General features: G+C 35.3%; 1 protein-coding gene across 1 annotated transcript in view; it reads right to left on the bottom strand.

Moving 5' to 3' along the window:
• The window catches only part of UBR1 (ubiquitin protein ligase E3 component n-recognin 1), a 52491-nt gene extending 28632 nt beyond the window's left edge, over positions 1-23859 (bottom strand). The window contains exons 1-23 of the mRNA XM_009999745.1: positions 23684-23859; positions 21792-21870; positions 18171-18281; positions 14742-14872; positions 14073-14214; positions 12750-12812; positions 12321-12444; positions 11034-11141; positions 10471-10559; positions 9799-9897; positions 9021-9178; positions 7903-8002; positions 7467-7595; positions 6297-6477; positions 5324-5385; positions 5007-5117; positions 4483-4548; positions 4208-4309; positions 3565-3628; positions 3017-3141; positions 2032-2084; positions 936-1038; positions 477-525 (exon numbers count right to left, since the gene is read on the bottom strand). Coding sequence (XP_009998047.1) covers positions 477-525; positions 936-1038; positions 2032-2084; positions 3017-3141; positions 3565-3628; positions 4208-4309; positions 4483-4548; positions 5007-5117; positions 5324-5385; positions 6297-6477; positions 7467-7595; positions 7903-8002; positions 9021-9178; positions 9799-9897; positions 10471-10559; positions 11034-11141; positions 12321-12444; positions 12750-12812; positions 14073-14214; positions 14742-14872; positions 18171-18281; positions 21792-21870; positions 23684-23859 — 2425 coding nt within the window. The remainder of the gene's footprint in view (positions 1-476; positions 526-935; positions 1039-2031; positions 2085-3016; positions 3142-3564; positions 3629-4207; positions 4310-4482; positions 4549-5006; positions 5118-5323; positions 5386-6296; positions 6478-7466; positions 7596-7902; positions 8003-9020; positions 9179-9798; positions 9898-10470; positions 10560-11033; positions 11142-12320; positions 12445-12749; positions 12813-14072; positions 14215-14741; positions 14873-18170; positions 18282-21791; positions 21871-23683) is intronic.
• Between the last annotated feature and the right edge of the window lie 1952 nt (positions 23860-25811).

The raw sequence follows: 25811 nt of genomic DNA, 5'->3' as shown, positions 1-25811 counted from the left end.
TTTTCAGGTTCTAAACAACTTTTTTTTATTTGTATGATTTAAGTCTCAAACTACCTACAGAATAGGTATGAGCACTATTTCCTGTGGCAACCTTCTCTACATGGCACTATTATCGTTCAATATTGTGCTAGAGCAACTACTCATAAAAAATAAACTTTTGCCTCCTAGATAACCCACCATAAAAACTCTAAGTTGTTAATTTCGTCCATGGACACTCTGCCATGTTTATTTTTCTACATGGAAATTAAACTAAAAATTCCAAAACTCCTATCTTTACATTAAAATATTAAAAAAGTAAAAATAGATAAAATAAATGTCACAGGGCTAATTGATTAGAATTACTACAAATCACAACAAACTTAATATGAACTCAACTATTTATGACTGAGTCACAAGACATCTTCCAAATCTCATTTTGTAGGCACAACTACATATACTACTGAATTATCATATTTGTTGAATGACCAAATTTTTACCTTCATCTCTGTTTTCTTGTTTCCTTCTTTTCTTTTGTGTATGTTCAGCCTACAGAAAAAGTATTGTTATATCAGCATCTCTACAGAAGTACACAATGAAACAATGAGAAAACCTAAACTAGAAATGTGACAAGATACGTAGTCAGTACTCGGTTACATAACTAGAATCTTGTCTGAAATCTATTTAACAATATTGCATTTTGCATTTCAATTTGCAGTAGAGGCAAGAGTCAATATAGGAGACACCAGAGAGAAAATATGAATGCAAACCACACCACAGCAATTTGTATTAACAATCTTACCTTCGTTAGAAGCTCAGTTTTGAAGTCAGCTGCAAATACTGTTCACTCAATCAGTTTTTTTAGATTCCATTAATTCCTTTGATTCAGCAAAATTCTTTAGACACTGATTAGTCCATACTACTTTTCAACCTCTGACAGTGAATCCTACATTGCTTACCTTGCTGTGCTGGGTCTTAGTATAGTGATAAAAGAACATATTGAACTCCTTCAAGCATTCATCTTTCAGCTCATAAACTCCATGGCCAGACACACCTGGTTTCCTTAAAGAGAAACATTTAATAACATACAGATTAATAATGTATGTTTAACACATCTTTGAATGTAAACAAACCAGTAACACAATTTTCTAAAGAAATGCTAGTAAGAAGTGGAGTAGTGATGGCTGCTTCATTAACTTATCAAGAGCAAAGAGTGAATTATCAGTCTTTAATTTTCAAGACTGTTTACTGCTGTAAAACCTACCCAGAAGCAAAGTATCTCTAGTCTAAGCCATCTACAGCACACTATATATCCTCTTATAGGTAAATTCTTTTAAACTTCATTATTTAGAATTTCAGACATTTGATGTTATATAGATTTCATTATTTTAACTAAGGTGCAAAACAAGTAATACAGCTACTTTCCAGCCAGTCAGAGTTTTTTGAAACTTCTATAGTAGAATTCCCAAAGCAAAATTCCTAGGTAGACCTACAGTTGCCCTTGATTAAACATAAACAAGCAAGCCACATGAAATTTAAAATCAATTGTACTAAAATAATTATAAGATTTATTTGTGATAAAAATAGCAGCTGTTTGAACTAGTTTTTCACAACTGCTACAACCGACTGTTCCATACTTGTACATATACATCTATATGTAAAAAATTCACTCTCATCTGAAAGTTACAGCACCTTAGACAGTAAACATCTAAATCAATGATGAGTTAGTGATTTTCAAAGGTACACTGACTTGTTAAGGTTTCCAATACTCTTTCAATTACAATGACCTTTGAATATTTTTCCCACTAGGACCTGAGATTTACTAAACTCCTGAGACTCAAGCTGAATCTGAAGAAAGGGGGCAAAAGGAGAGAAGCAGCAGCTTCAGATACTCCATACATTTTTCCTTCCTCTGCATATTTGAAAGTGTATATATTTCAAGACAGCAAAATATTAGCTGAAAAGAGACTGTGCAGTGCAGCTTGTTTAAGCCATATAATCTAAGAGATTTTATTTCACACTCAAGCTACTTACAAAACAATATTAAGAACTTACTTAAATGTAGCCACTTTATCAATTACATTCTCCAAGCCAGTTTCATTGTTCTCCTGGTAAAAAATTTAGTTTGGGATAAATATATAATGATTCAAGTATCTTCAGTATTATGCTAGGTGTAACAAAAATAGACACACAGATTTAGATCAATTCCCTAACTCGTGAATTAATATATTTCACCCACTCTTATTCAGAAAGCAGATATTCATAACTTACAAGTTACAAGGAAGTACAAGAGATAGATAATACTTTCATTCAATCATATAAAATTTTATTAATGACAGAGCTGATCTCCAGAAACAGCAGTGCCTTAGCCAACACTAATGGAAGAAAAAATAGAGTTTTAGTCTCTTAAGTGGATCACACATTATTGGTTTCTGACAATATTCCAGGCTATTTCATTTAAAATAAAACTGAGGCTTTTTTGCATTGACTGCCCACCCTGAAGACTTGCACAGGCTACAAAACCTAACCCACATCCTTCTCCTTTGCTTGAATTTTCAACAGTTTAAATAGAATGGCAGGCAAATCTGTGATTTCAAATAGACTTGTACAATAATTGGCTTCCAATGGATCTGCACAGGTTTAAGTGATGGAAATTACAGGATAAAATTTACTGATAGTACACAGGGCAGAATGGAACCCAACTGCATGGTCCTAAAAGGACAAAAGAGAAAATAATTTTAAAACTTTTCTTTTTGAGTTTAGAACCACAGCTGACTACCCAAAACAATTCCACCTCTTCATCAAAAAACAAAGCCCACACAAGCCTTTTTAGATTAGACCATACTTGACTCCGTAACATTTACCTTTACATCAGTTAGGTGTGTAAGCTCCTTTGTCATGTTATTTTGTAATTCTGAAATCAACATTAGACCTTTATATAAGAAATCAAATGCTTCCATATAAAGATATGGAAGATAAAGAAGGATATAAAACAAGAAAAAGTGAATTAAGGAAAAAAACCCAAATAAACCAGACTCACGTTTTCAGGCAAGGACTTGGTAATTGCACTGTGAGCCATTGGTTCAATACATAACAGATGAATGATTTCTCTCATGGTAACATCTTCTTTTGTCACATTACTCACTCCAGGCACATATCTTTCCCCTACCAGAGCGAATCAAAAGGAGAAGAATGGCAAATGTGACAGTTATAAAGCAATTTTGAATTTTGCACAGAGGTAAGGCTATTGCTGGGATACTTCATAGTATTTGTTTGCATTGACCAGAAACTTCTTCCAAGTGTCTGAGAGAAAAAACAGGTTTTAGCCTAGCTTCCTAACCAAATAGGCTGAGATGGAGATTCTCTCCATATCCTACTTTAATAGTCAATTATGAAGTTATCTAACAGCTTTTTTCACTGTGCAACTCCCACTGCTTCTGGTTGACAAATATTTGCATTACTGAACCATCTCTTTAAAACAGGCATTCTCCAGGACCCTCCCCACACCATCTATGTTAAAGAAACTCATCAAGCCTGTTTCATCAAACTGTAATAATCCCTCATTAAAACGACAGAAATGCAACTTACCCACAACATAGATGAGAATCTGTAGCATCTCTTCTATTAACACATTATATTGCTTGATCAAATCCTGTAAGAATAAAGGAAACCAGTTTTTAAAAAACAAGCAGGAATATGTGTCAAATGACCCTGAGCTCAGCCTTCAGATCCACTACTTGGCGGAAGCACGACAGTGTAAGAGGAAACTCCAACCTAAAAAGCAGGAAAAAATGCCTGCAGTTGTAGAGGAGACACTATTCTGCAACTGAAGAAAACAAAATAAGAAACAGCTAAAATGTATCCCAAATTAAGGGTTATATGAAAGTTCAAGCCTCAAGAAGCAGCACAACAATTCTAGAAACTTCCAGTCAAAATAAGAATATGTAATACAGCTTAAGAGATGTCAACATTTTACAGAGAAGTCATTTATGTGGATTGTGGTAGATGCCCTATGAAATAAAGGTCAAAGAGGACAAAACCCACTTACTAATTTTGAGTAAGCCTCTACCAATTCCAAACACTAAATCATTTTTCTAATAACTATGCCTTGTGGTGACTGATTTTTAGTGTGGTCATAAAAATGCCGTTTTAAACAGTAGTTAGTTTTCTGTATTAATGCTCCATAAACTCAAAACAAACAAACAAATCAGCAGAAATACTTGCCACTTACCTGATCTTTGGTGGGCTTGATCTTTCTGAATGCATCAGCAAGCTCATATCTCTGTAGTATCAGCAGGAGGAACTGGTTTGGATCCATAAGAGAGGCACCTATCTATCAAAAAACCCAAACTAATATGAACATCAGTTACTATTACAGTTTCTCATTAATTATGAAAAATACTCTTTTACCAATATATTTTTAAAATCATACTAATTAAATTGAAATTAAAAGAAATTCCATAAAAATTTTATTAATCAGGCAAGCAATGACTCAGAACATTATACCTGCAGCATGATTATGTCTTTATCATACATCTCTTCTCTGCATTTAACATCTTGATAATAGAATACCTGAGAAATAGGAAAACAAAATTTAAGTTGAGAAGTTACGTAATGCACTATCAAATGTGCACCAGTTGACATCTGAGGCTTTTTTAAACTGTACAGCTTCTTTCTTTAGTAAGGCAAAGTCCCATGTTTTTTTAACCTATCCAGAGAAAGCCTATGCCCTACTTCTTCATACATAATTCTAACAGCTGCTACTGATTTAAGTCAGATCAACCTCCTTCTCCTAACTCACTTCACAGAGAGAATTTTACAAGGGGCTACCAATATTTACTTATATTTCACCAAAGGATCATGTGATGGATGAAGCTGGAATAAAACCAAGTCAGAAACTTTTCTACTTAGTGTAGGAGTGACCCCATGACCTCTTTCTGCACTGGATGAAACTCCCACTGGGATCATTACTGAGAAACACTTGCAACCACCCTAAGGACCAACTCACTGCTGCATGTTGTAGGGAGTACCTGGCTTATCAGGGAGAGCCCATTCCTTCTCCACATCTCTGCAGCAACCTGAGCAACCAAGACAAGACATCGCAAAGGATACTCCACTAGCAGCTCTACTTGAAATTCTTCCTAGAATTTAAGAAAAAAAGAATAAAACTAAATTGTAAAAAGCAAGCAAGAGTAAGTTTGTCAGTGATTTTCACAGTGTAATGAACAAAGACACACTGACAGCTGCAAAATAACTTGTGCGTGTGTCACGAAAGTCCCAGGATATAACTTTAGGTTTTGAGTATAAAACAAAAGCAGCATTTGGAAAAAAAAATGAAAAATCTTACAGGAGAAACAAACTCATTCAATCTTGAGATGGCTCCAGTCTTGCTTAATCGTACATGAAGACCTACAAAACCAATAGGAAAAAATAAGAAAATAAATCAAGATCAGTAAATTTTCTTCTCCAGCACATTCTAAATGTTAGATAAACCATCTACGAATGGAATTACAGAAAGAAGTTTATTTAGGAAAGATTTATTCCTTCCTTTTTTCCAAAAGATAGATCTATTACATTGTCACAACAATTCTTACCAGTCTTACAATCCATTATTTTATTAATAAATCTATTAATTTAATGAAGTCAGTAAAACAATTTACATGGAGATGATAAATAGCACTGGCAAAATTTTAAGTTCACATTTGATTCATCTATCAGTAATAACTGAATTTCATGACTACACGGCTTAACAGATGGTATCTTGGTATCAAACTCAAGAATCTACAGCTAAATCATAGGATATGATTTAGGTAATAATCTAGAGAAAGTGGCAATCACCCACTGCTGGGATCCTTTGCATTCTGACTGGAAATCTATCCTGGCATGCTCCAAACATACGTCTTTTAGGAGGAGCATTACAACAGTCCTAAGATATATGTTACTGGACAATAAATTAAAGATACAGTAATAATGAACATTCGTTTAGACAAAACAGGTAGAAATAGATACAGGACCACATATATTGTCCAGGAAAAAAAAAACAAAGGTCTCATTAAAACATTAAATTTTTCTTCTCGCCTAAGTTTCTTATCCTCTCTCCTGTTGAAAAAGTCCTTCAATCTCCATGGCATATGTTTTTTTGAGGAAAACATTTCCTCTGTGGGACATCAGGGGAACAGGGTTGCCTGATCAATAGAATGTCAGAAAGTCAGGGAGCAACTGATCTGCAAAGCATTTCATATAAATGCTTTCTAAAGTAAAGAAAGAGATAGATTATAAAAATAATTTAAAGAGCAATCAAAACAAAACACACCACCTACCAGCAAGAGTCCTAGACAGAGGCAAATGTATGCTGACAGGATCTGCAGACACTCTGTAGGGTCTGCTCTCCAGAGTGTGGCCACACAAGTGAAACACTGTCTTCTCCCGTGAGCGGCCATTGGTGCTGCATCTCATCACAGCTTTATGACATTCACTATAGGCCTTGAGCAACAGCTCTTCCTAGAATTTAAAATAAATGCTTAGCTTTCTATTTTAAAATTGTATCTTTGCACTAAAATTCCTCACTTGTTTTTTCTGATGGTAAAAAGAGTTACTAAAAATACACAATATTACCATTCTTTTTCTCAATACTGAGAATCACAGAATAGTAGGGGTTGGAAGGGACTTCTGGAGATCGAGTCCAACCCCCCTGCCAGAGCAGGATCACCTAGAGCAGGTCACACAGAAACACATCCAGACAGGTCTTTAAAGTCTCCAGAGAAGGAGACTCCAGAACCCCCCTGGGCAGCCTGTTCCAGGGCTCAAGTACTGGAAGAAGTACTGGTCTGGAGCAATGGAGCATCTACTAAAGCTAACTGAGAACATGCTTCTGTTCAAAAAAGCTGCTCTAGCAAATGCTCTAAAATCTATGTGCTTATTTAAGCTGGAATATTTCAATATTTTGCACAGTTTGCACCCCAAACTGAATCAAGAAGCTCCTGCACTGCTGCAGCTGTTCCTTTCTCTCCCTACTGAAAAAAAACAAACACAAACAAACAGAACAGAACCCCACTTCAAAATACCTTTAAAAAACTGTACAATTTCCTTGCTTCTCCCAGCACAGGGATGAACTTCAGCACTTAAGACTGCTTAGAGTGTAATTACCCAATTAGCACAAAAAGTTTCTGCAGTCCACTTTTGCAATTAAGCCACATGCTTCAAAACCTTAAAACAGTGATACCATGAAACTAATTCTCAAAATCTTGAATTATGAGAAGTATTTTCTCTTTATCATTTGCCTGACACCCTGTGCAGCTTTGTCAGCTAGAAGATTCTGTCTTTCTGAGATCTCTTTTCTCTTTGTCACATCACAGACTAATTCTTCCAATTTTTGTGGAAATGTGTATTGAACAAGAGTGAACTTTTTTTAAAAGCTGCTATTTAAAAGGCACTCAAAAATATTCACAAAAGGCATGCTTGTAAGAATCCCAGACTATTTATATACTTACATCACAGGCACACCACTCCTGGAACATCAAAAGAATGTTTTTGAGCTGCATCTGTATAGCAATAGCTGCTTCCCAGTCAGGGTCTACCTCAATGTGCTGGCCAATCTGTCTTTTTATCTCCTCCATTCCCTGAAATGGAGATGCCACAAAATACTAAAGGCTAAATCAATGATCACAGGCTCAAAACAGCACACAATCCCATAAGCAAATGGTAAAATATAAGTTGTTCAGATACACATAGCTAAAATTGGCAAAGGTTACTTCTATAAAGTCAACATTACTTTTTCACCCACCCAAGACATGGATTGAAGAATGTACCACCTTAATTGCATGTTTATATCCACAAAATTCCTATGGACAAAAAGATGATTAAACGGAAGTGCTGTAATTTCTTTATAGCAGCATATTAGAAAGAAATTATTTAAATGTGTTGTACCTGCATGCAAGTTAGAATCCTTAGGAAAGAAACAAATCCTTCTAAAAACCGCTCCCTCAGACGGTCTGTCCATAACGTAGGCTTGCTGACTAAGACATACCTGTCCCCAAAGAAAACATTACAATCTTTTGCTCAGACTTCTCTTCTGCTTATTCTTGTATTTAAAGTGTTCTTTGTATTAAAATAATCAACTGCATCATGACATTACATTCCCCTCCCACTTCAAACTCTTTTTAAAATTTTAAAAACCGCTCCCTCAGACGGTCTGTCCATAACGTAGGCTTGCTGACTAAGACATACCTGTCCCCAAAGAAAACATTACAATCTTTTGCTCAGACTTCTCTTCTGCTTATTCTTGTATTTAAAGTGTTCTTTGTATTAAAATAATCAACTGCATCATGACATTACATTCCCCTCCCACTTCAAACTCTTTTTAAAATTTTAACCAAACACTTGAGTCACTTGGTGCAACTCCATCATTTGAAATGAGCGGTTTTTGGATACTGAGGTATTTGGGGTAGTTTCTTCTACATTCTCTTCTGCTTATTCTTGTATTTAAAGTGTTCTTTGTATTAAAATAATCAACTGCATCATGACATTACATTCCCCTCCCACTTCAAACTCTTTTTAAAATTTTAACCAAACACTTGAGTCACTTGGTGCAACTCCCATCATTTGAAATGAGCGGTTTTTGGATACTGAGGTATTTGGGGTAGTTTGCTTCTACATTATTCAGTTTATTAGAGTAATTTGGGAGCTGCAAGAGTGGAAACTGCTATGCAGATGAGGATTATACAGCTTTTCCATGATGGTAATGATTAGAAGCCACATTTCCCACACTGCCTTATAGTAGATAAATTTAATTTATTAAAACAATTGCCACATGGAATTATATAATTGGAAGTAATTTTAAAATGTCTGTATAGTATATAATTTTGATAGTTGAAAATTTTAAGTTTTCACTGAAAAATAAAACATTAAAGTTCAACACATTTTTTGAGAAGTTTGGGGTTGGGTTTTTTTTTAAAGGAGTTTTATAATTAGATTCCTGAATTGAAACATCTCATCCTACTGCTGATTTTCTAAGAATTGCTCTTGCTTCTCAGCTTTACACTTACCTGAGGTCAAATATTACTGCATATACCCGGTTCAGTTTGTCTTGACTGTAACCTTGGAAGTTGAATTTGTCATTTTTGTCTAGGTACTCCGGAAGCACTTCTAGAAGCGTCTCTGTAATGGTGGTGATAACATTTTGCTCTTCAATAAGATGTCGGGCCTGCAAGAATAAGATTAAAACATTTTCTTCCTCTCTCCTTTTGCTGAAGAAAACTGTCAAGATAATTTTTCCTTTGACTCCAGTAATTTTGAAATGATTTAAAGCATTTGTAAAGTGTCCAAGGCACAAAAGCTCCTTTATGAACACAATTTCTGTTGACTTATCCTGTTTGTTCACTCTGACAGCTTCAAAGTAACGGACATGTGATTTCTTCTAGAAAGATCATGCAGAAGGATTTTTACATTAGTATTTCAGGCAAGAAACATATAGCCTTTAAAACCTACACGTATTTCCTCCCAAAGTATTTAACTTATTTCACTCACACGAAAAAAACTTTAACCATTTTTTGCCCTCTTAAGAAGGTAAGTGTGCACAGTAAATGAACACTAAGTTAATGCAGAGAGCAATGCTGCACAAAAATTCTACTTATTTGCACTCCCTCTGTCTTTGGTAATGAATTTTCACATAAACTCAAGCACTTGCCTTAACAATATTGGCCTTAACAAACCTCAAAATCATTCCTTTTCCACTCAGCAATGCTTAACAACTCTCTGACAAGTGGTATGGCTAGCAATTCTCAAATTCACTTTACATTTCTAGTGGAGACAGGCTGTACATACCAGAGTAGGTACAGTGAACATCTGAACCGAGAGCGCTGTCACAGAGAGAACTCTGTCATGATCATCATTGATATATTCTTTTTGCAATGTCTTGTAATACTAGGAAAAGAGAGTATTGGGGAAATAAATAAAACAAGTGTTAATTTAAATGTTTATTTTTTTATTTAGAAGAATTACATCTCAATGTCCTCTCTAACAGAAGTAGTTCAAACAACAAAACTGGCACAATGCTCTCAATGCACCAAAGCCATTAAATATGTGCCTCACTGCCTTATTATTGAAGATAAGCACAAATTTAACTGTGCTGCTAAATGGTAATACAAATCTTTTTTCACCTAAAAATCAATCTTTCCCACAAAAAGAAATTACATATCTCAAGAAAGTATCAATAGAGACATTAACTTATTTTATAATAAGTCTTCCTCCTGCAGTGAACTGAGTGGAGTTATTCAACAGCTGTCTATAAAGAATGTGTACAATAAGTAATGTAAGTTTTTATTTGCTTTGATTCAGTTCAGAGAAAACCATTAAATGTCAGTCACCTTCATCTAGATTAAAAAGCGTCATCCTAAAAAAAGTTATTTGAAAATTATTTATATTTAAACAATTTTTCAGGTTTGGGGAAAATTGTATGAAGTTTAATTCACAGCATAAAAACAAATAATACTTTACCTTTACAAATTCCACAGCGAAGAGTTTTTTGTATTCCATTTCCATGAAAAAACTACTGAAGATAAGTTCATGAAGAACCTTCCTTGCCCCTGTGAAGAGCCAATACAATGCACATCAATTTACAGTACCAAGATACAGCTTCTTGTGGAAAAGAGGAACAGATTATTCTATTATAATTGTGTATGATTAAAAGCCTTGAAATTGTTACAAGTATATGAACTATTGGGTCTTTTTTATTTTTAATATTTATTGGTGTGTATTTAAAAGACAGAGTAAGCATTAAATCACTCATACTCAGGCTGTATCTTGTGAAAAGATCCTTCAAAACACAGAAAGCAAGAAAAATCCATTAGACAATACATATCCAAAAAATTATATGTAAAAATAAAAGCTGTAAAATAAAGGCTGTATAAAAAATGTAATTTAGAAACTATACAGAAATGTAATTCCACCTGCAGAGCATGCACTTACTTCTACACACTTGTTTTACACATGAAAAATGAATTTGCTTATCCACTGTATAGCAGCATGGGCACACTGTCCTGGTGAGCTCACACACAAACCTTTATGAAGTTTTGCATCCCATAGCATCAACTTGCTTATGAAGCAGGGCTTTCCAGATCCAGCTTCTTCTTTGAGACATATCTGACAGAAGATCTGGCGAAAGTCACCTATAGGGACAAAATTATTCATTTGTTCAAGAATGCTTTGATAATTACATGATATGAGCCAACAAATGAGAATTACAAAATTCTGTTCTTAAAGACACTTCAGCATGAATTATTTTTAACAATGCTTTTCCCCTCAGTGAACATACTCCCATATACTCTTCCCTTATTAATTTCTATTATTCTTACCTACTTTATTAATAAATCCAGTGATGCAGAAGAGCATTTAAAATGAAAATAATTTAGACAGCTTTGCAAAGCAGATCTGTAAGAAGAGTTCACTATGTTAGCACAGAAATGCACAGGCCAGGCAAGCCAGCTTATGGCCTTCCAAGTCAGTCTTTTGTAAAATTTTAGAACATTGTTTTATATTTTCTTGCATGTATCAGTATATACAGTACCTGCTGAAGCAGTTTTGGGCATCAACATATCAGAGTCAATCATGGGTTACTAAGATTCAGAAACAAGCTCTTACATCACTAATTTCAAAAGAAAAAGTGGAGTACCATGAATTAAATTCCCGATAACCTGGAAATAAATACTAGTGAATGCTTCCTGGGCTGTGTTCTACCACTTGAAGCAAAACCAGGAAAAGAACAGGAACCACCAGAACGTTTCAGCAGAGTAGAGAACATCAGGCTCTTAAAGCATCTACGTATATAATTCAGAAGAAGAACCCTGTGCTTGAAGACTCTCTTAAAACACATTAAAGTACCAGCTAACCTTTAACAATTTCCTAACCCAAAATGCTACATCCAACCTGGGATACTCCTTTTCAGTTTTTGCTTATATCATCAGCTAAATGTAAAAAAGGCAAAACTGAAAATTACAGGAAGAAAAATGATCTAGGAAGAAAAATGTGGATATACTTTTCCAAGAAACCTTGAAACCACACAGTACAAAATTGTACTGATTAAAAGAACTGTCTGAGGAACTCAGACTATCAGTGAAACAGAGAACAGAGAGCTAAAATTTGTGAGGAACAGAAAAGTACTGCCATTCATAACCATACTGATGGATAACAGCACATAATACTGTATTATCTATTTACTAATAGGGAGGAACGTGGAAGTATTTTAATAAGAAAATACCACATACAACACTGCTGAAGATATTATTTGAGAAAATCAGGCATTCAAATACAGACATGTCATAATGGTAACAAAAATTTGTTTTGCTTACTTGAATAGCTCATGAGTTTGTTCAGCCAAGAACCCAGGCGCAAGGCAAACTTTTGGTGAGCCATAACATCAGCATGGAGAACCTCCACGTGAAGTGGTCGCTGAGAAACATTTTCAGAATGCCTCTAGAAGCCAGGTAAGTATTAGTACACATAAAATAAGAGAGCATGAGCTTTCATGTCTTTACCACCCATTACCTCTCCCAAGGAAAAAATCAAGCAATCAATCAGTGTGATGTTTACTACGGAAGATACCTATCTATCTGTAACAAATGTGGTGGGGTAAATTCAGTTTCAAAAAGTTCACAGGCAGTTTATAAAAGCATGGAAGTACAAAGTTAAAGACTGTACAGCAGACAAATAAGTCTTCAGTATTAATAATTATGAAGTTGATTTTTTTTTAAAATGAGAATAGTATTTTAGGAAGTTACCTTAATTTCTTCTTTTGCTTCCTGACAAGAGACATAATGTCCTGCCTTAACAGCTCTACGACCCTGTTCAAATAAAATATCGAGCATAAGACCAAAACAAAAATGTCACAAGACTGATCCTTGCAATGTTTTCATACGTAAAAAAACCACAGGGACCACTATTACTCGTGGTGCTTTTAGATATCTAGAAGAAAATAAAAAACACCATAACTCTCTTTTGAAAAAAAGCTATTGTAATTAAATTAAAAATAGAACAACACCACAAAGTCTGGGTATCTTAATATTATCAGATAAGGAAAATTCCCATACACATTAAAACACAGAGGGATTAAGTATACTCATCCTGAATTGCTTTTCTACAGTCTTTCCTACCATTTCTTACTTCTGTATATGAAACAGTGTGGGTCTGATGGCTCTTTCAGTAAAGCCAAGAACTGTGTCAGCTTAGACCTCATATTCCACTGAAAGGAAATCAGAAGCATGGGCTTCCAAAACAAGGTCTCCATACAGAAGAACTTCACACAAGAAGAGGGAAAGTAGTTGTTTGTTGTGGAAATGTTTTAATTAAAACAGTTTTACCTAGTCCTGCGTTATAGGAGGTGCTCTGTAAAACAGAGTCTGATCAACTTTTGATCTAAAACTTAGGTTTCAAAAATAGGAACCTTCATAATGGAAACCTTCAAAAGTTACTCTATGTTGGGTGCAATGAAGATAATTTAAACACTGATCATGCTGCTTGTTTCTTTTTCCCTGTGGAAAAAAAAAAATTACATTTCTAGTGTGAGGTTTTTACATATGACATTAGTTTGAAAAATGAAGTAGTGAAATTGTCAGGTTTGCTCTCTTTCTTTCATGAATTCCTTCTGGCTTCATTTGCTTTATTAGAAGTTTATAAATTTGCAAATGAAGTCTGAGCCAGACTAACTTGCAAAATGTTAGAAAAATTTCCGGTCAAATATAACTGAATACGCATATTGCTGACTTGCATATTTTTCCGACAATAACCATTAAAAAAACCCCAGTAACCTCACCTGAGAAGAAAAAAAAAAAGGTAAGCAAAATATGCCAAACAGGGAAGGAGTAACTTCAGATAAATCAGTTCTTCCTTTCTCCAAAAAAAACGAGTTGTGTCCTGAAGAAAAATTAAGGAGATATAAAATTTCCTTGAAGCAAGTGCCAATTAACAGGTACACTACAACACGCCTTTCTCTCTCCTCGAGCTCCAGCATCCCAGAAACAGAGATCCTATTATCAAATAGACTATAGTAGCACCTCTTAATGATAAAAAAACCCCAACTTTCTCCATACCCAGAATGCACTAACCTCTTTATCTATGGCAGTGGTATGCAACTGGGCTTCACCGAGTTCGCAGCCAAGTGCCCTTTGCAGGCTATAGATGACATGATCGTAAGAATGATGTTCATCATTGAAAAGGACACAGTAGTAGCTATCCACCTTCTCTCTACTGCAAACAAAAAGCAAACATATCATCATACAAATAAAAATAAAATTGTAAATAGTGTCCTACCCAATACAAGCAACAGCTCACTTGACAGCTTGGAAGATTTTGTATTTGTCAAATATGAAATAAAATTATAGAAAGAAATTAAGCATGTTCTTTATATCAAAGATATTCCAAAATTCCCTCATCATCTATAGCAGAGAAAGCCACAGAAGGCAAGTACAAAAGAGATTTTAAGTTATTTCATTATCCCCCTATTATTTCCTCTCTCTGTTGCTTTATGATCCCATCTGTCTTTTTAACATGATGCACAACAGTCTTTTTCCATTTTGATTAAACACAAGTCACACACGACTTTTACTATGCAGTATCAAAAGCTTGCCCCTATATAAACTGTTGGTCAAAAATGCTACAGTGCCGTTTAGAGGGATTTTGGGACTACTATATTTGCATGAGAGTAAGAATACAACAGGCAAAATTATTATCCACATTTCTAATGCTTTGAAGAGAAAGTTGGAAATACTCCCTACCTAACTGTGAGCTCTGGAGGCAGTTCCTTCTCTTCTTCCCATATAAGCATATCTACAATGTATTTTATCACAGAAGGAAACACCCTCCTAGAATGCTCCATAATTTCTTCGTTCAACTGACATTCAGAATTCTGCAAAATATGAGATAACATTAATATGGAAACTTTTTAAATCAACAAAGGGTTGGTAAAATACCTTACAATTTGTTTCAGGGAATCAGCCTTTTCATTATTTTCAAGCAAATTATTTGCACCTAATGTCTTCACTTCAAAATTATTTCATCCCAAGGGCTCTCAGTAGTATTCCAGCAGTTTCATGTACTTTTTTTTTTACACATCTAGGCTTTATCTAGGAATAGACTATGAAAGACCTCACCAAATGTATTAAGAAACTTCAATTAGTTTTATTAACCTAAGTTTAAAAAGTTGGTTATCAGATTCCTCTACACCTAAAGATATTATTACAAGTTTGCGACCCAAACCTTCCCTACATTGCTTGCTCTGCTGTGCAGGTTTTCTCTCAAATATTTACGACACTTCTTTAACAGAATAATCCAAGGAAACCTAACTGTTTTGTTTTTTCAAAGAACCTATCCCAGATTTACAAATAATTCAAAATAGCCCTGTGAACTGACATTTCGCATCCACCCAAATGAAGCTCATCAAGTGAAGTGTCTACATCACATAACATTGTTAATACTTTCTGTAAGCATTTAAGCAGGAGAGAAATTAAAGCTATAAGCAAACAAAATCATTACCAAGTCTGCACTTAAGAACTAAGCAATGAACATTCAGGTATAAGACAAATACATTTGCAAGGACACTGTGTGAAAAGAGCGCTTTAATCCAAAGATGCTGATGACCTTTCCCACATACTACCTTTCAGCATATACATTTATAAATGCTATATAATCTTATTAATGTTAATGCAAGCCAATCCAGTAATGTTATATACAACATGACACAGAAAACAGAAGCTGGTATTTTCTAGAGGATTTACACATAGTTTCCTATAATTTTAGGATCACCAAAACTACCTACACAATTTGAATATGTGTTTCCCAGAATGAGAAGAGATGAGAAACAAAACATTCTTTCCAAGAATAAAGCTTTTAATCCCAAAGAACTAAGGGCATTCACTTCTGCAATACATAATCTGACAGATGTTAAGCATAAAAGAACAGAAAGAGTCATGTGTTTAACATAGCCAAGAAGAATGGTTATGAAAAAATCTTAAATCAACTATACAGTCACGGTTACTCATTTATGAAACCGTTGGCTTTAAAAAAACCCAAACAAAAAACAAGCAACCTTATATTGTGTCCATATGACAGAAAAGCTAAAAATGTAGTGGAAATAAAAATGTGTTAATATGATCAATTGCTTCCAGATCTCTGAACAGTTTTTTGACCTGACAAGCATCAATGTGTGTACACACTTAATTTTGGATAAGCTCATTGTAGATCTTGGTAATTAAGAATGTAAATGTCTGGGGTTATTATTTTTTCCCCACACTGCCAAAGCTACCATCACCATCATTTGGAGCAGATTAAAAAAAACTCTACTGCAAAGAATAAACTTACTGAACTCAGTTGTAAATATTCTAAACTTCTTTTCCAGTATTTCGAAAGAGTTTGGCTTTTTAAACATTAATGTATGTTACAAAAAAAAGGACAGAACTAGAGGAAAACACAAAGCTATGCACAGAGATACTCCAAGCAAGAACCTTGTAGCAAGACGCTGCTCTTTCTCAGTTTGTAGAAGAAATAAAAAGAAACTACATCAAAAGATTTAGAAACTATTAAAAGTGGGAATTGCACTCACACAAATAGAAAAAGTTAAATGATGCAATGCCACCTACAATGCTATCCACTTTAATAGAAGCCACATTAAAATCAAATTAAGATACAACTAATGTGAATTGAAAGGGTAAAAATAAAATTTCCTCAGAACTATGTCCAAAAATGTATAATTATTTAAGCTTCAGGCAAAGAAACAAACTGCGGCACAATGAACAGTGTGTTTAGATATCAAAGTATAAAAATAACCAACAACCAAAATATTTTTTTTAATATGCCTGGGAAGTATTTTTACTTCATCTCAGAAACAAATTTTAAAATTATCTGGTTTTAGGGATACACTCAGAAAAAGCGTTTTTGTATTTCTAACATAGTGAAGACATTAAGTTGAAATCAATAGGGAATGGTTAACTCCTAAAAGCCTAGAGTGGGGATTCTAAAATGAAGAATTGCTTTTCTGAGGCTTATACTGCATACATCCCAACAAGTTTTGTAAATATCTTCTCACAGTAAAAATTTAAAAAAAAAAAAAAAAACAACAACAAAACAAAGCAGGGATTTTTGTAAGGATACTGTATTTTACCAATCTCCTTATCTCAGAAGTGCTAAAAACTCTGATGCTTGTCATCTGGCAGATTGAAACCTGTCTTCTACTACAGGGTCATTTTTAAAAGGAGGTCATTCTGTGTCTAAACTTAATCTACCTTTTAAAAATAGCAGCCCAAGCACATTTTTACCACATTCTGCATAGCAGACAAACATACTGCAAAAATATCCCTCTTCTTATTTGTTCCTACCCGATCAGAGTAAGTTTATAAACACCCTAGCATGATATAGCCTCTGCACTAAAAAGTAATGGAATGCTGGTCAGGATCATCCAGTAAAGAGTGCTTTTTGTTTGACAAGCATGTGATAAACTTCTGTACTATCAGAAAACATGCTGGAAAAGAAATTGGCAAGAGATCTGTTCCACACATGCTTTGCAACTCTTTAAATAAGCACTATATGCTGAGAAAATTCCTATGTTATGAATGTCCTTGATTCTCAAAACAGACTACAAACTATGAGGTTATCCAAACATCCACAAGCCTCTTCCTCATACAAAGCCTTTGACAAACAGGTCTTACTGAAAAAGGAACATGGTCATGCAACGTAATCTACCAAATAGTTCCATATAGTATATATTAATATACTGAGGTACTTCGTTGTAGTGATTGTACTTCTGCCCTTTCACTAGAGTCTACCAACTCTGACTGCATAATAACTACATGTAAATACAAGTATTATATCTAAACATTTACTAACCACTGGGAAAACAATTTGTAAATAAGAACTGAGCAATACATAAACAAAAGAAAAGATACTGCAATTTTAATTCCAAACGACAGACAGAAATGCACAAAACAGGCACATGGAACTGCTCTATTGGTTTTGCCTTTTTTTTTTCTGGAGAAAAAAAATGTCCAATATTGACCCCAACAAATACCTTGAACAAAGAAAACCTGATTTAAGACAATTGGTCCTGCTCGTAGAATTCTACAATGTATGTACTTCCATATAAAGAAATAAGGACTTTTTATAACAAGGCAATATTATAATATATATTCTTTCCCTTTAAGCAATATTCTTACTTCTTTTGCAGAACCTGATGCTCCAGGCTCATGTCTAGTACACAACGGTCCAGCCTTCCATGCCTCTGTATCCCCACAGTCACAAAACCCGCCTCCAGTGGAGCTATGCATCTGAAAAAAACACGTACTTTAGACACAAAATATGCACACACAAAGCAAAATAGAAATACGTATTCCTTAAGTCAAAAACAAGGAGAAATGCCTACTTGGAAAATACAGGAGTCACTGCATAACCAACATACTTAAAACAAATATTTTCTTTTTTTAGATAAAGAGAGACTTATCAGAGGTGGTGGGGGGGAATGCAAATATTTCGAGCAGAATATGAAGGATGAAATACAGTTGTTGCTGCAATAAAGTATGCAAGTCTTGAACAAAATTAACCAGAAAACAGATGGAAAAGCCTTTAACTGATGAAGAACCACTTAATAAATGGCAAAATACTAATTTCTGGTTTTATTAGCAAAATTACAGCAAAGGTGCTTAATGCCTTCTTTACAAATTACTTGGTAAAGTTTGAAAATAATCTAAAGAAGAGTATGTGTATATTAAGCAGACATCTAGTAGTCCCTCAACTTCTAACCAAAGAAAATAAGATACAATCAGCATCTAAATACATTCTTGCAATTTTAACTTTGCATTGCACTTTCATAAAAGTACAAATTCTGATGCTTCATTTTTGGGAAAAAGTTAATAAAAAACTCAGGCAAAAATAATTATCCTTAGCACTGAATGCCCCAATAAAGGCATTGATAAATTTATTATTTACTTAAAATGTTTTAAAATAACCTGATCTAATTACAAATGTTTTCAGTAGGAGGTTGGACTAGGTGACCTCCTTAGGACCCTTCCAACCTAAATCACTCTGAGTCTAGTAAAACCATAATCTGTATTCTTTAGATTGTATCTTCTAAATGGAAATGCAGCAAATCTGCTCCCATCTGACTACCTACTTCCATGTCTTGCCTGAAGAAGTTCCTAAAAAACAGAAAGGACAACAGTTTCTCAACCCAGCGGAGATTTCAAATTGTTTTGTAAACGTTACTGTCTGTTTTCCCTTGTTTTCCTCTTCTCTGTAAATGGTGTGTGTGCATGCATATTGAAGTTTTCTCTTTATTATTCCAGTAGTTTTGTATGTGTTTGAATCAATACTTACAATTCTTTTTCAGTATACAAACTTAAGCAGTGGGGAAGAATACTGTATTTTGGTCCCATTAATTCACTAGGACCACCTTCCAAACTGTCTCTCATTGAAACATCCTTACTCAAGGGGAATGTTACATCCAGTTGATAATACAAGTTATAAATTTCCTCAGTGGATGTCATGTCAATTAATAAAACGAATAGCTGCAAAATAAAAAATCTAGCCTACTTTTTGGTTGTGAAAGATAATTGAATATATAATGTTTCTGTGTATTTTCTTGCCTCTTGCAGCAGAGTTAGACTACCTTTAAAAATTATACTTAGTATATTGTTTTCCATTTCTGCTTCCAAGGCTGTTGAAATTACTGGGGTCTCAGTGAAGAAAGCAAACAAAAAAGGGGGCCTGTGAAGGAAATGATTTAGGCAGCTAGTTAGCTCAGAATTATTCAAAAGATCGCTCTTTAATAATTAAAGCATGGGAATCTCTCAAAGATAACATGGATTTGGCCTAAAGAGAACCAGAAAGATTCTGAAGGAGATGATTCAGTTCTAAATCTCCTTGTGCTTGTTTCAGCTGGGATAGTTAATTATCTTCATAGCAGCTAGTATGGGGCTCTGTTTTATTTATGCTGAAAACAGTGTTGATAATGCAGAGTTGTTTTTGTTATTGCTGAGCAGTGCTCAGTGTCAAGGCCTTTTCTACTTCACACCACCCACCAGCAAACAGAAGCTGGGAGAGGACACAGCTGGGCCACCTAACCCCAGATGACCAAAGACATCTTCCAGACCATATGATGTCATACTAAGCACGTAAAGCAGGGGGAGGAAGGAAGGAATGCTGAGAGTGATGGTATTTGTCTTCCCAAGTAACTGTTCTGTGTGATGGAGCCCTGCCTTCCTGAAGATGGATGAACAGTGTGGCCTGCTGATGGGAAGCACTGAATGAATTCCTTGTTTGGCTTTTTTTCAGAGCATGGCTTCTGCTTTACCTATTAAACTGCCTTCATCTCAACCCACGTTTTCTCACTTTTACCCCTCCAGTTCTCTAACCCATCCCAAAAGTGGGGAGCGAGCAAGCAGCTGCTTGGTGCTTTGTTGCCAGCTAGCGTTAAACCAGGACAGTCCTTTTTAGCACCAAACGTGGGGCTTAAAGGGTTTGAGATAACAGATTTTATCAGAAAATGCTAGGCTGAATTTATAGCTGTTCTTGCTATTTAGCTATTAATTGGTAGGCTAGTCTGCTTGCCATGGTGCTTGCTTGCCTTACATTACAATAGTCTTTTGCTCATTAGCAGCTGCTTTTTGCTTCCTCTGCTTGCTGTACTGCTTATCATCTTACTCTGCTGTGCCTGGAAACGTTGATAACAGCAACAGTGATGCGCTGGGGCTGACAGATGGCCAGGGCATGGCTGCAGTTTCTGTGCTGCTGTAATGGACAGGCTGGAACTCCAGTCTGAACTTGAGTTGGAGGGACTACGACCTGTGAATGAGTCCACACAGTAGCAGGACACCACAGAGCATCTGTGACCCTGGTTATGACAGTGCCACAGCAGGTATACCTCTGAAGGGATCATGGCCCAAGGATAAATCCACACGGGAAAACATACACCTTGAAACATCTGTGGCTATGGAGAAGTCCATGTTGCAGCAGGTACACCCTGAAGAATCAGTGGCCATGCATGAAGTCATGCTGGAGCACCTCAAAGCATGGAGCCATGGGCAAGCCCTTGACAGAACACGTACACCCACAGAGGAACTGCAGCTATGGGTAAGGCCATACTGGAGCAGCTTCATTTCTGGAGGGACCCTGGCTGTGGCAACATGACTCTGGAGGTCTATCACAGAAGGCTTTGTGGCTGATGGAGAAGGCCACGCTGGAACAGGAGCACCTGAAAGCAACTGTGGCTGTGGACAAGTATAGTCCACAACAGGTATACCCCTGAAGAGACTGTGGCTCACAGAAAAGGCTTCACTTGGAGCAGATACATCTCTAAGGGACTGCAGACTGGGAAAGTCCAAGCAAGAGCAGGGGAAAGGGGCAGAGACCGTAACAGAGATACCTTTAAACTGCTGTAACCCTGCATTTGAATTGCATATCCACAATTTTAAAAACTGATGCTTAACATTTGTTAACATAAGTGCTGAGGTAATAGCCCTTGTATAGGCACAGTACTAACAGGGACTCAGGACAGAACCATAATTTTCAGTCAGTTTTTTGCTCTCACATGCACTTCTGTGATATTGCCAAAGGCAGTAACGTGTGCATTCATGAACAAATCCATGAAATATAAATTTTCTGTTCTTTAAGGAGACTTTATGTAGTTAGAAACATGAGAGAGATAGTTAAATAATTAGTAAATCCCAGATTTTATTTTTTTAAATAAGAATTACTAATAGTTTATATGCAGTTTATTATAGCCCTTAAAAATATCTTCTCAAAATCTGCAAGTACAATTTCTTAATATAAGAAGTTTCTACCTTGTACCGATGGTTCTTGTGAATGCTATTCTGGAAGCAGTCCATACAGAGTACACAGGTTGGATCAACTGCACAGTCTCTGAAACAAAAATGGTAACTGGAAAATTTTCTAAAACTAACGCATGTAATTTTCAAGCACAAAAGAAAATACAGCTCAAAAAAAAAAAGATTAACAACAGATTCAAATTATTAAAAAAAAATACACCAAACCAGCTACTCCACATCACAGAAAGCAGATGAAAGCCACTCTTGCTAGGTTGTGTGTAACTTACTAAACAAAGTTTCAATCTTGAGATAATTCCTTTATTAAATGAGCCAAAGAATGCATACTTTAAAATTTAATTTCAATGGTTTCAGTCATGCACTTCTGAAAACCCAGAATTACACTCATGGGAAATCTAATTAAACTTTTTTCTCTGTCCCACATACATATGCTTTTTTGTATAGCCTCTTTTCTCTAGAACATGGACAATATTTTTTTCTTTAAATGCTGTCTCATTCTACACAAAATGTGGATGACAGTCATTCAATGAAAACATGTCAAGGTTTTTGTTTTATGCTACTGTTCAACACCTAGTTCAAGTGTCCTTTACAATACAACTAAAAAGGTAGATTACAGAGCGAATTTTATTGTAAACCTTCAGGTGACAACCCTCACTACAACAACTTAATACTTCATTAACATTCATTTATGACCATAAATTTAAAATCCAGAAGTGCCTGCTAGATCTGAATGCGCATTTCAAGACATTTAGATTTTAATACCTATTATTTATCAGTATATATAATCTATTTAGTACCTATTGTTTTTTTAGCATTTTATAAGCCTAAAGCACATGTATATTTAGCTTCAGTTGAAGCAGTAAGTACAGTATTTTGTATGAATGCTACCTTTTTACACGACAGGAATTCAGAACGAGACCACTTCTCAGAAATACAGCTTTGCCTTTTTGCCTGCTATCATAAGAGAACTCCTCAGAGGTAGGAACAAAATTATTCCCATTACAGCAGTCCTAATCTGCCTTGACCATCCTTCTCCTTCATACAATCCAGTGTCACATTCACTATACACTTCCCAGCAAACATGTAAGAGCTTCTTCAAAGACCATTCTCATTTTGTATACAATACTAACCTATTCCTACAGAAAACTGAATAGTATGCGATTGATTAGAACATTACACTGTCATTCACAAACATAAATTTTACACAGAGCTTTCATTCTGACATTTCCTAAATTCTAAGGGTTGGATCTCTGATGAAAGTTTCTAGGCTTTTAACAAACTGAAAACTACAATAAACTATGACTACAACTATCATAGTAATATTAATGAATTGTCAGCACAAGACCTCTGGATTTTAATATTAGTATATTAGCATTCATAGTGTTAATATTAGTTAATATATTTGCATTCATGTGAAATAAAATAAACTCCATCAAATCATCGGGCTGACATCTTTAATATACTCCAGGATGAGAAAGGTGAAAAAATGATCACTGGTCACTTTGCTTAAGCAAAGGACTGAAAATGTTCAGAAATGCTGTATTCTGTTTAAGACTCTGAAAGTGTGAGCACAGATTTTTATGCCTGTTCTCCCCCAATTCAGTTACAGATCCCATACTGACACTCTGTCATCCAATCTTTTCAACCAGTGGCTTTCAGTACCTTTAGTATCCATCTCCTTCCCCATTTCTCTGCCAGAGCTTGCTCTTCACATGCAATTTTCCTCAGTCTAACATGGTTTGAAATGTGAAGCAAATGCCACTGTCAGTTAAGAAAAGACCTACCAACACACAAGCAATCACTAGTTAGCAGCACAATTGATTTTATTAAACCACTTGGCTGCATTATCTCACGTTGGAACATTCATGACAACATACTTTCATCCTTACCTGCAAGAGTATGTTGTCTCCCCTCCTTTGAACACCTTCCCACAGAGCTGGGAGGTTCCACTCTGTTGTAGTTTCTCCAGGAATGTATCTGGGTCTTCCCCAAACAAATAACATTCCAGAGGGTATAATATTGCTGCCTGGACCATTTCTTCTTGTTTCTCCAGCAAGGGGTCCATTTCAGCTGAGTAAATATTTGGCACATGTTTTGCCAAGCACTGTAAAAACGTAGCTTGGAAGTTGAATCTTTCATCACACCACTGAAAGAAAAGTACATAATGGATAAATTTAAATGAACTAAAAAAATTAAAGAAAATAGAATTAAGCACTTCTGTGAATCAAGAATGCTTTTCCACATCAGAAGTCAGTTCTGTATGCAAAAAAACCCAAGAAATATGGTTTCCCAAGAGTTTCTCTGCTATTTTCCTTTCAGTACCCACCACCTCTGTAACCTCTGTTCCCTTGAAGTTTTCTACTAAAACACTCTAAGGCAAGAGCTGGCAAGTGTGATGCCACTGTGTGCTACCCACACACAAACTAATTTTCAACTACGTGCTTGCCAACAGGGCAGCCAGTATACAAATCTTAATACTTGTTCAGCTGCTGACAAATGACAAGGGTTTCCCTGGTTTTGCTAGGAAGTAAGTTTGGGATTCATTCTTTAGTCTGCTGACAGTGACAAAACATACAGCAACTTAGTGGTCTTTGAAATTGTTACTCTTCAGTAAAATCATGTTGAAACTGGTCATCAAATTCAACAGTTACTGAAGAAGAAGCCCAACTGATGATATCAGTTTAATGTCCTTGGAAAAGCAGACTAAGATGTAATTTTATATTTACAAATTTTTTGCCAATAAATGTGGCAAATTTTTTTTTCATTGCATCTCAATGTTAGAAAAAATACATACTACAAAAGCAGAAACAACATAAACTGGTTTTGTGCCTCAACATAGTCTATAAACACAGAGATCTGGCTGCAGGAACTTCTTCATGTGTATGGAAAAACAGTGAAATAATTAAAAATGTCTGTATGAAATACATAGGAAGACTGATCAAATAAAGCTCTAGATGTTTAGGGATAGTTCCTGACCAAAAAAAAAAAAAAAAAAAAAAAAAGGCAGGAAAGTGACTAAAAGCTACCAATGGGTCATAAGCATTTAAAGAACTGTGGGAGATGGATGTCATTTTCCCTTACAGCACAGAGGGCATGTCCAGCTGGACATTTAAGACACTATTTGAAAGCCTTTTGAGAAAGACTTTTGGCTTTATTTTGGGGTAGCCTTCAACAATATGGCTCTTTCTTAGAAATAAGTAAAAAATTTTCCATTGCTACACATTCTGCTTTGGCTTCAGCCTCCTCAAGATAGCAGCATTGTCCTATCCTGGCAGTAAACTCCAAGATACTTTCCATTTTTTTTAATATTTAGAAACACCTTTTGTTTTTCCTTATTGTGAATCAAGTTAAGTTTACCCAACAAGGCTCCTAAGGACAGCCTCCTTTCATACACACCCTTGATCTATGCACAAAAAATTATTTTTGCTAGGGAAAAAAATATATTCAGAACTTCACAAATAGCTCTAAAGGGAGTTTCCCCTAGGCCAGCAAGCAGAGAATGAGCAAAGCAACCAGCAAAGAGACTGGATTGAGAGAGGGCTCAAAGTAGCAGATTATTCAGGTTTTTTGAAGTAATGAAAATGCACAAAAAATCCTGATATCTGATTTTAAATGAAACCTACATCAACTGAATGAATTAATTGGCCCCCGAAATTGACAAAGATAAGGGATCGAACAATAGACCTATGAAGCTACAGCTACTTTATTACCATAGATTACAACGGTTCTCAAAAAAAAAAAATTTAATCTAGAACACATGCACACCGAAGTGCTGCAATCCCAGTACACTTAAAAGCAGATCTACAAACATGTCGAAATTACATTATTTTTCTTCTGAAAAATTGCATGTCTAGCTAGTACAAACAAGTACAAAAAACTGTTTGCATACAAAATCTAAACAGAAGAAATAAAAATGAGAAACCAAGTTGAAACTCCCTCAATTAACAGTAATATCCATTACCCAAAACTAAACTGTTAAAAGAGATTTGTTTCATGTTGTTGTCCCTCTAAAGACTT

Source organism: Chaetura pelagica, unplaced genomic scaffold (assembly GCF_000747805.2).
Source record: "Chaetura pelagica isolate M959 unplaced genomic scaffold, ChaPel_1.0 scaffold416, whole genome shotgun sequence".
NCBI lineage: Eukaryota > Metazoa > Chordata > Aves > Apodiformes > Apodidae > Chaetura > Chaetura pelagica.
The sequence above is the reverse complement of the archived record's forward strand: the minus strand, read 5'-3'. Positions and strand labels throughout refer to the sequence as shown.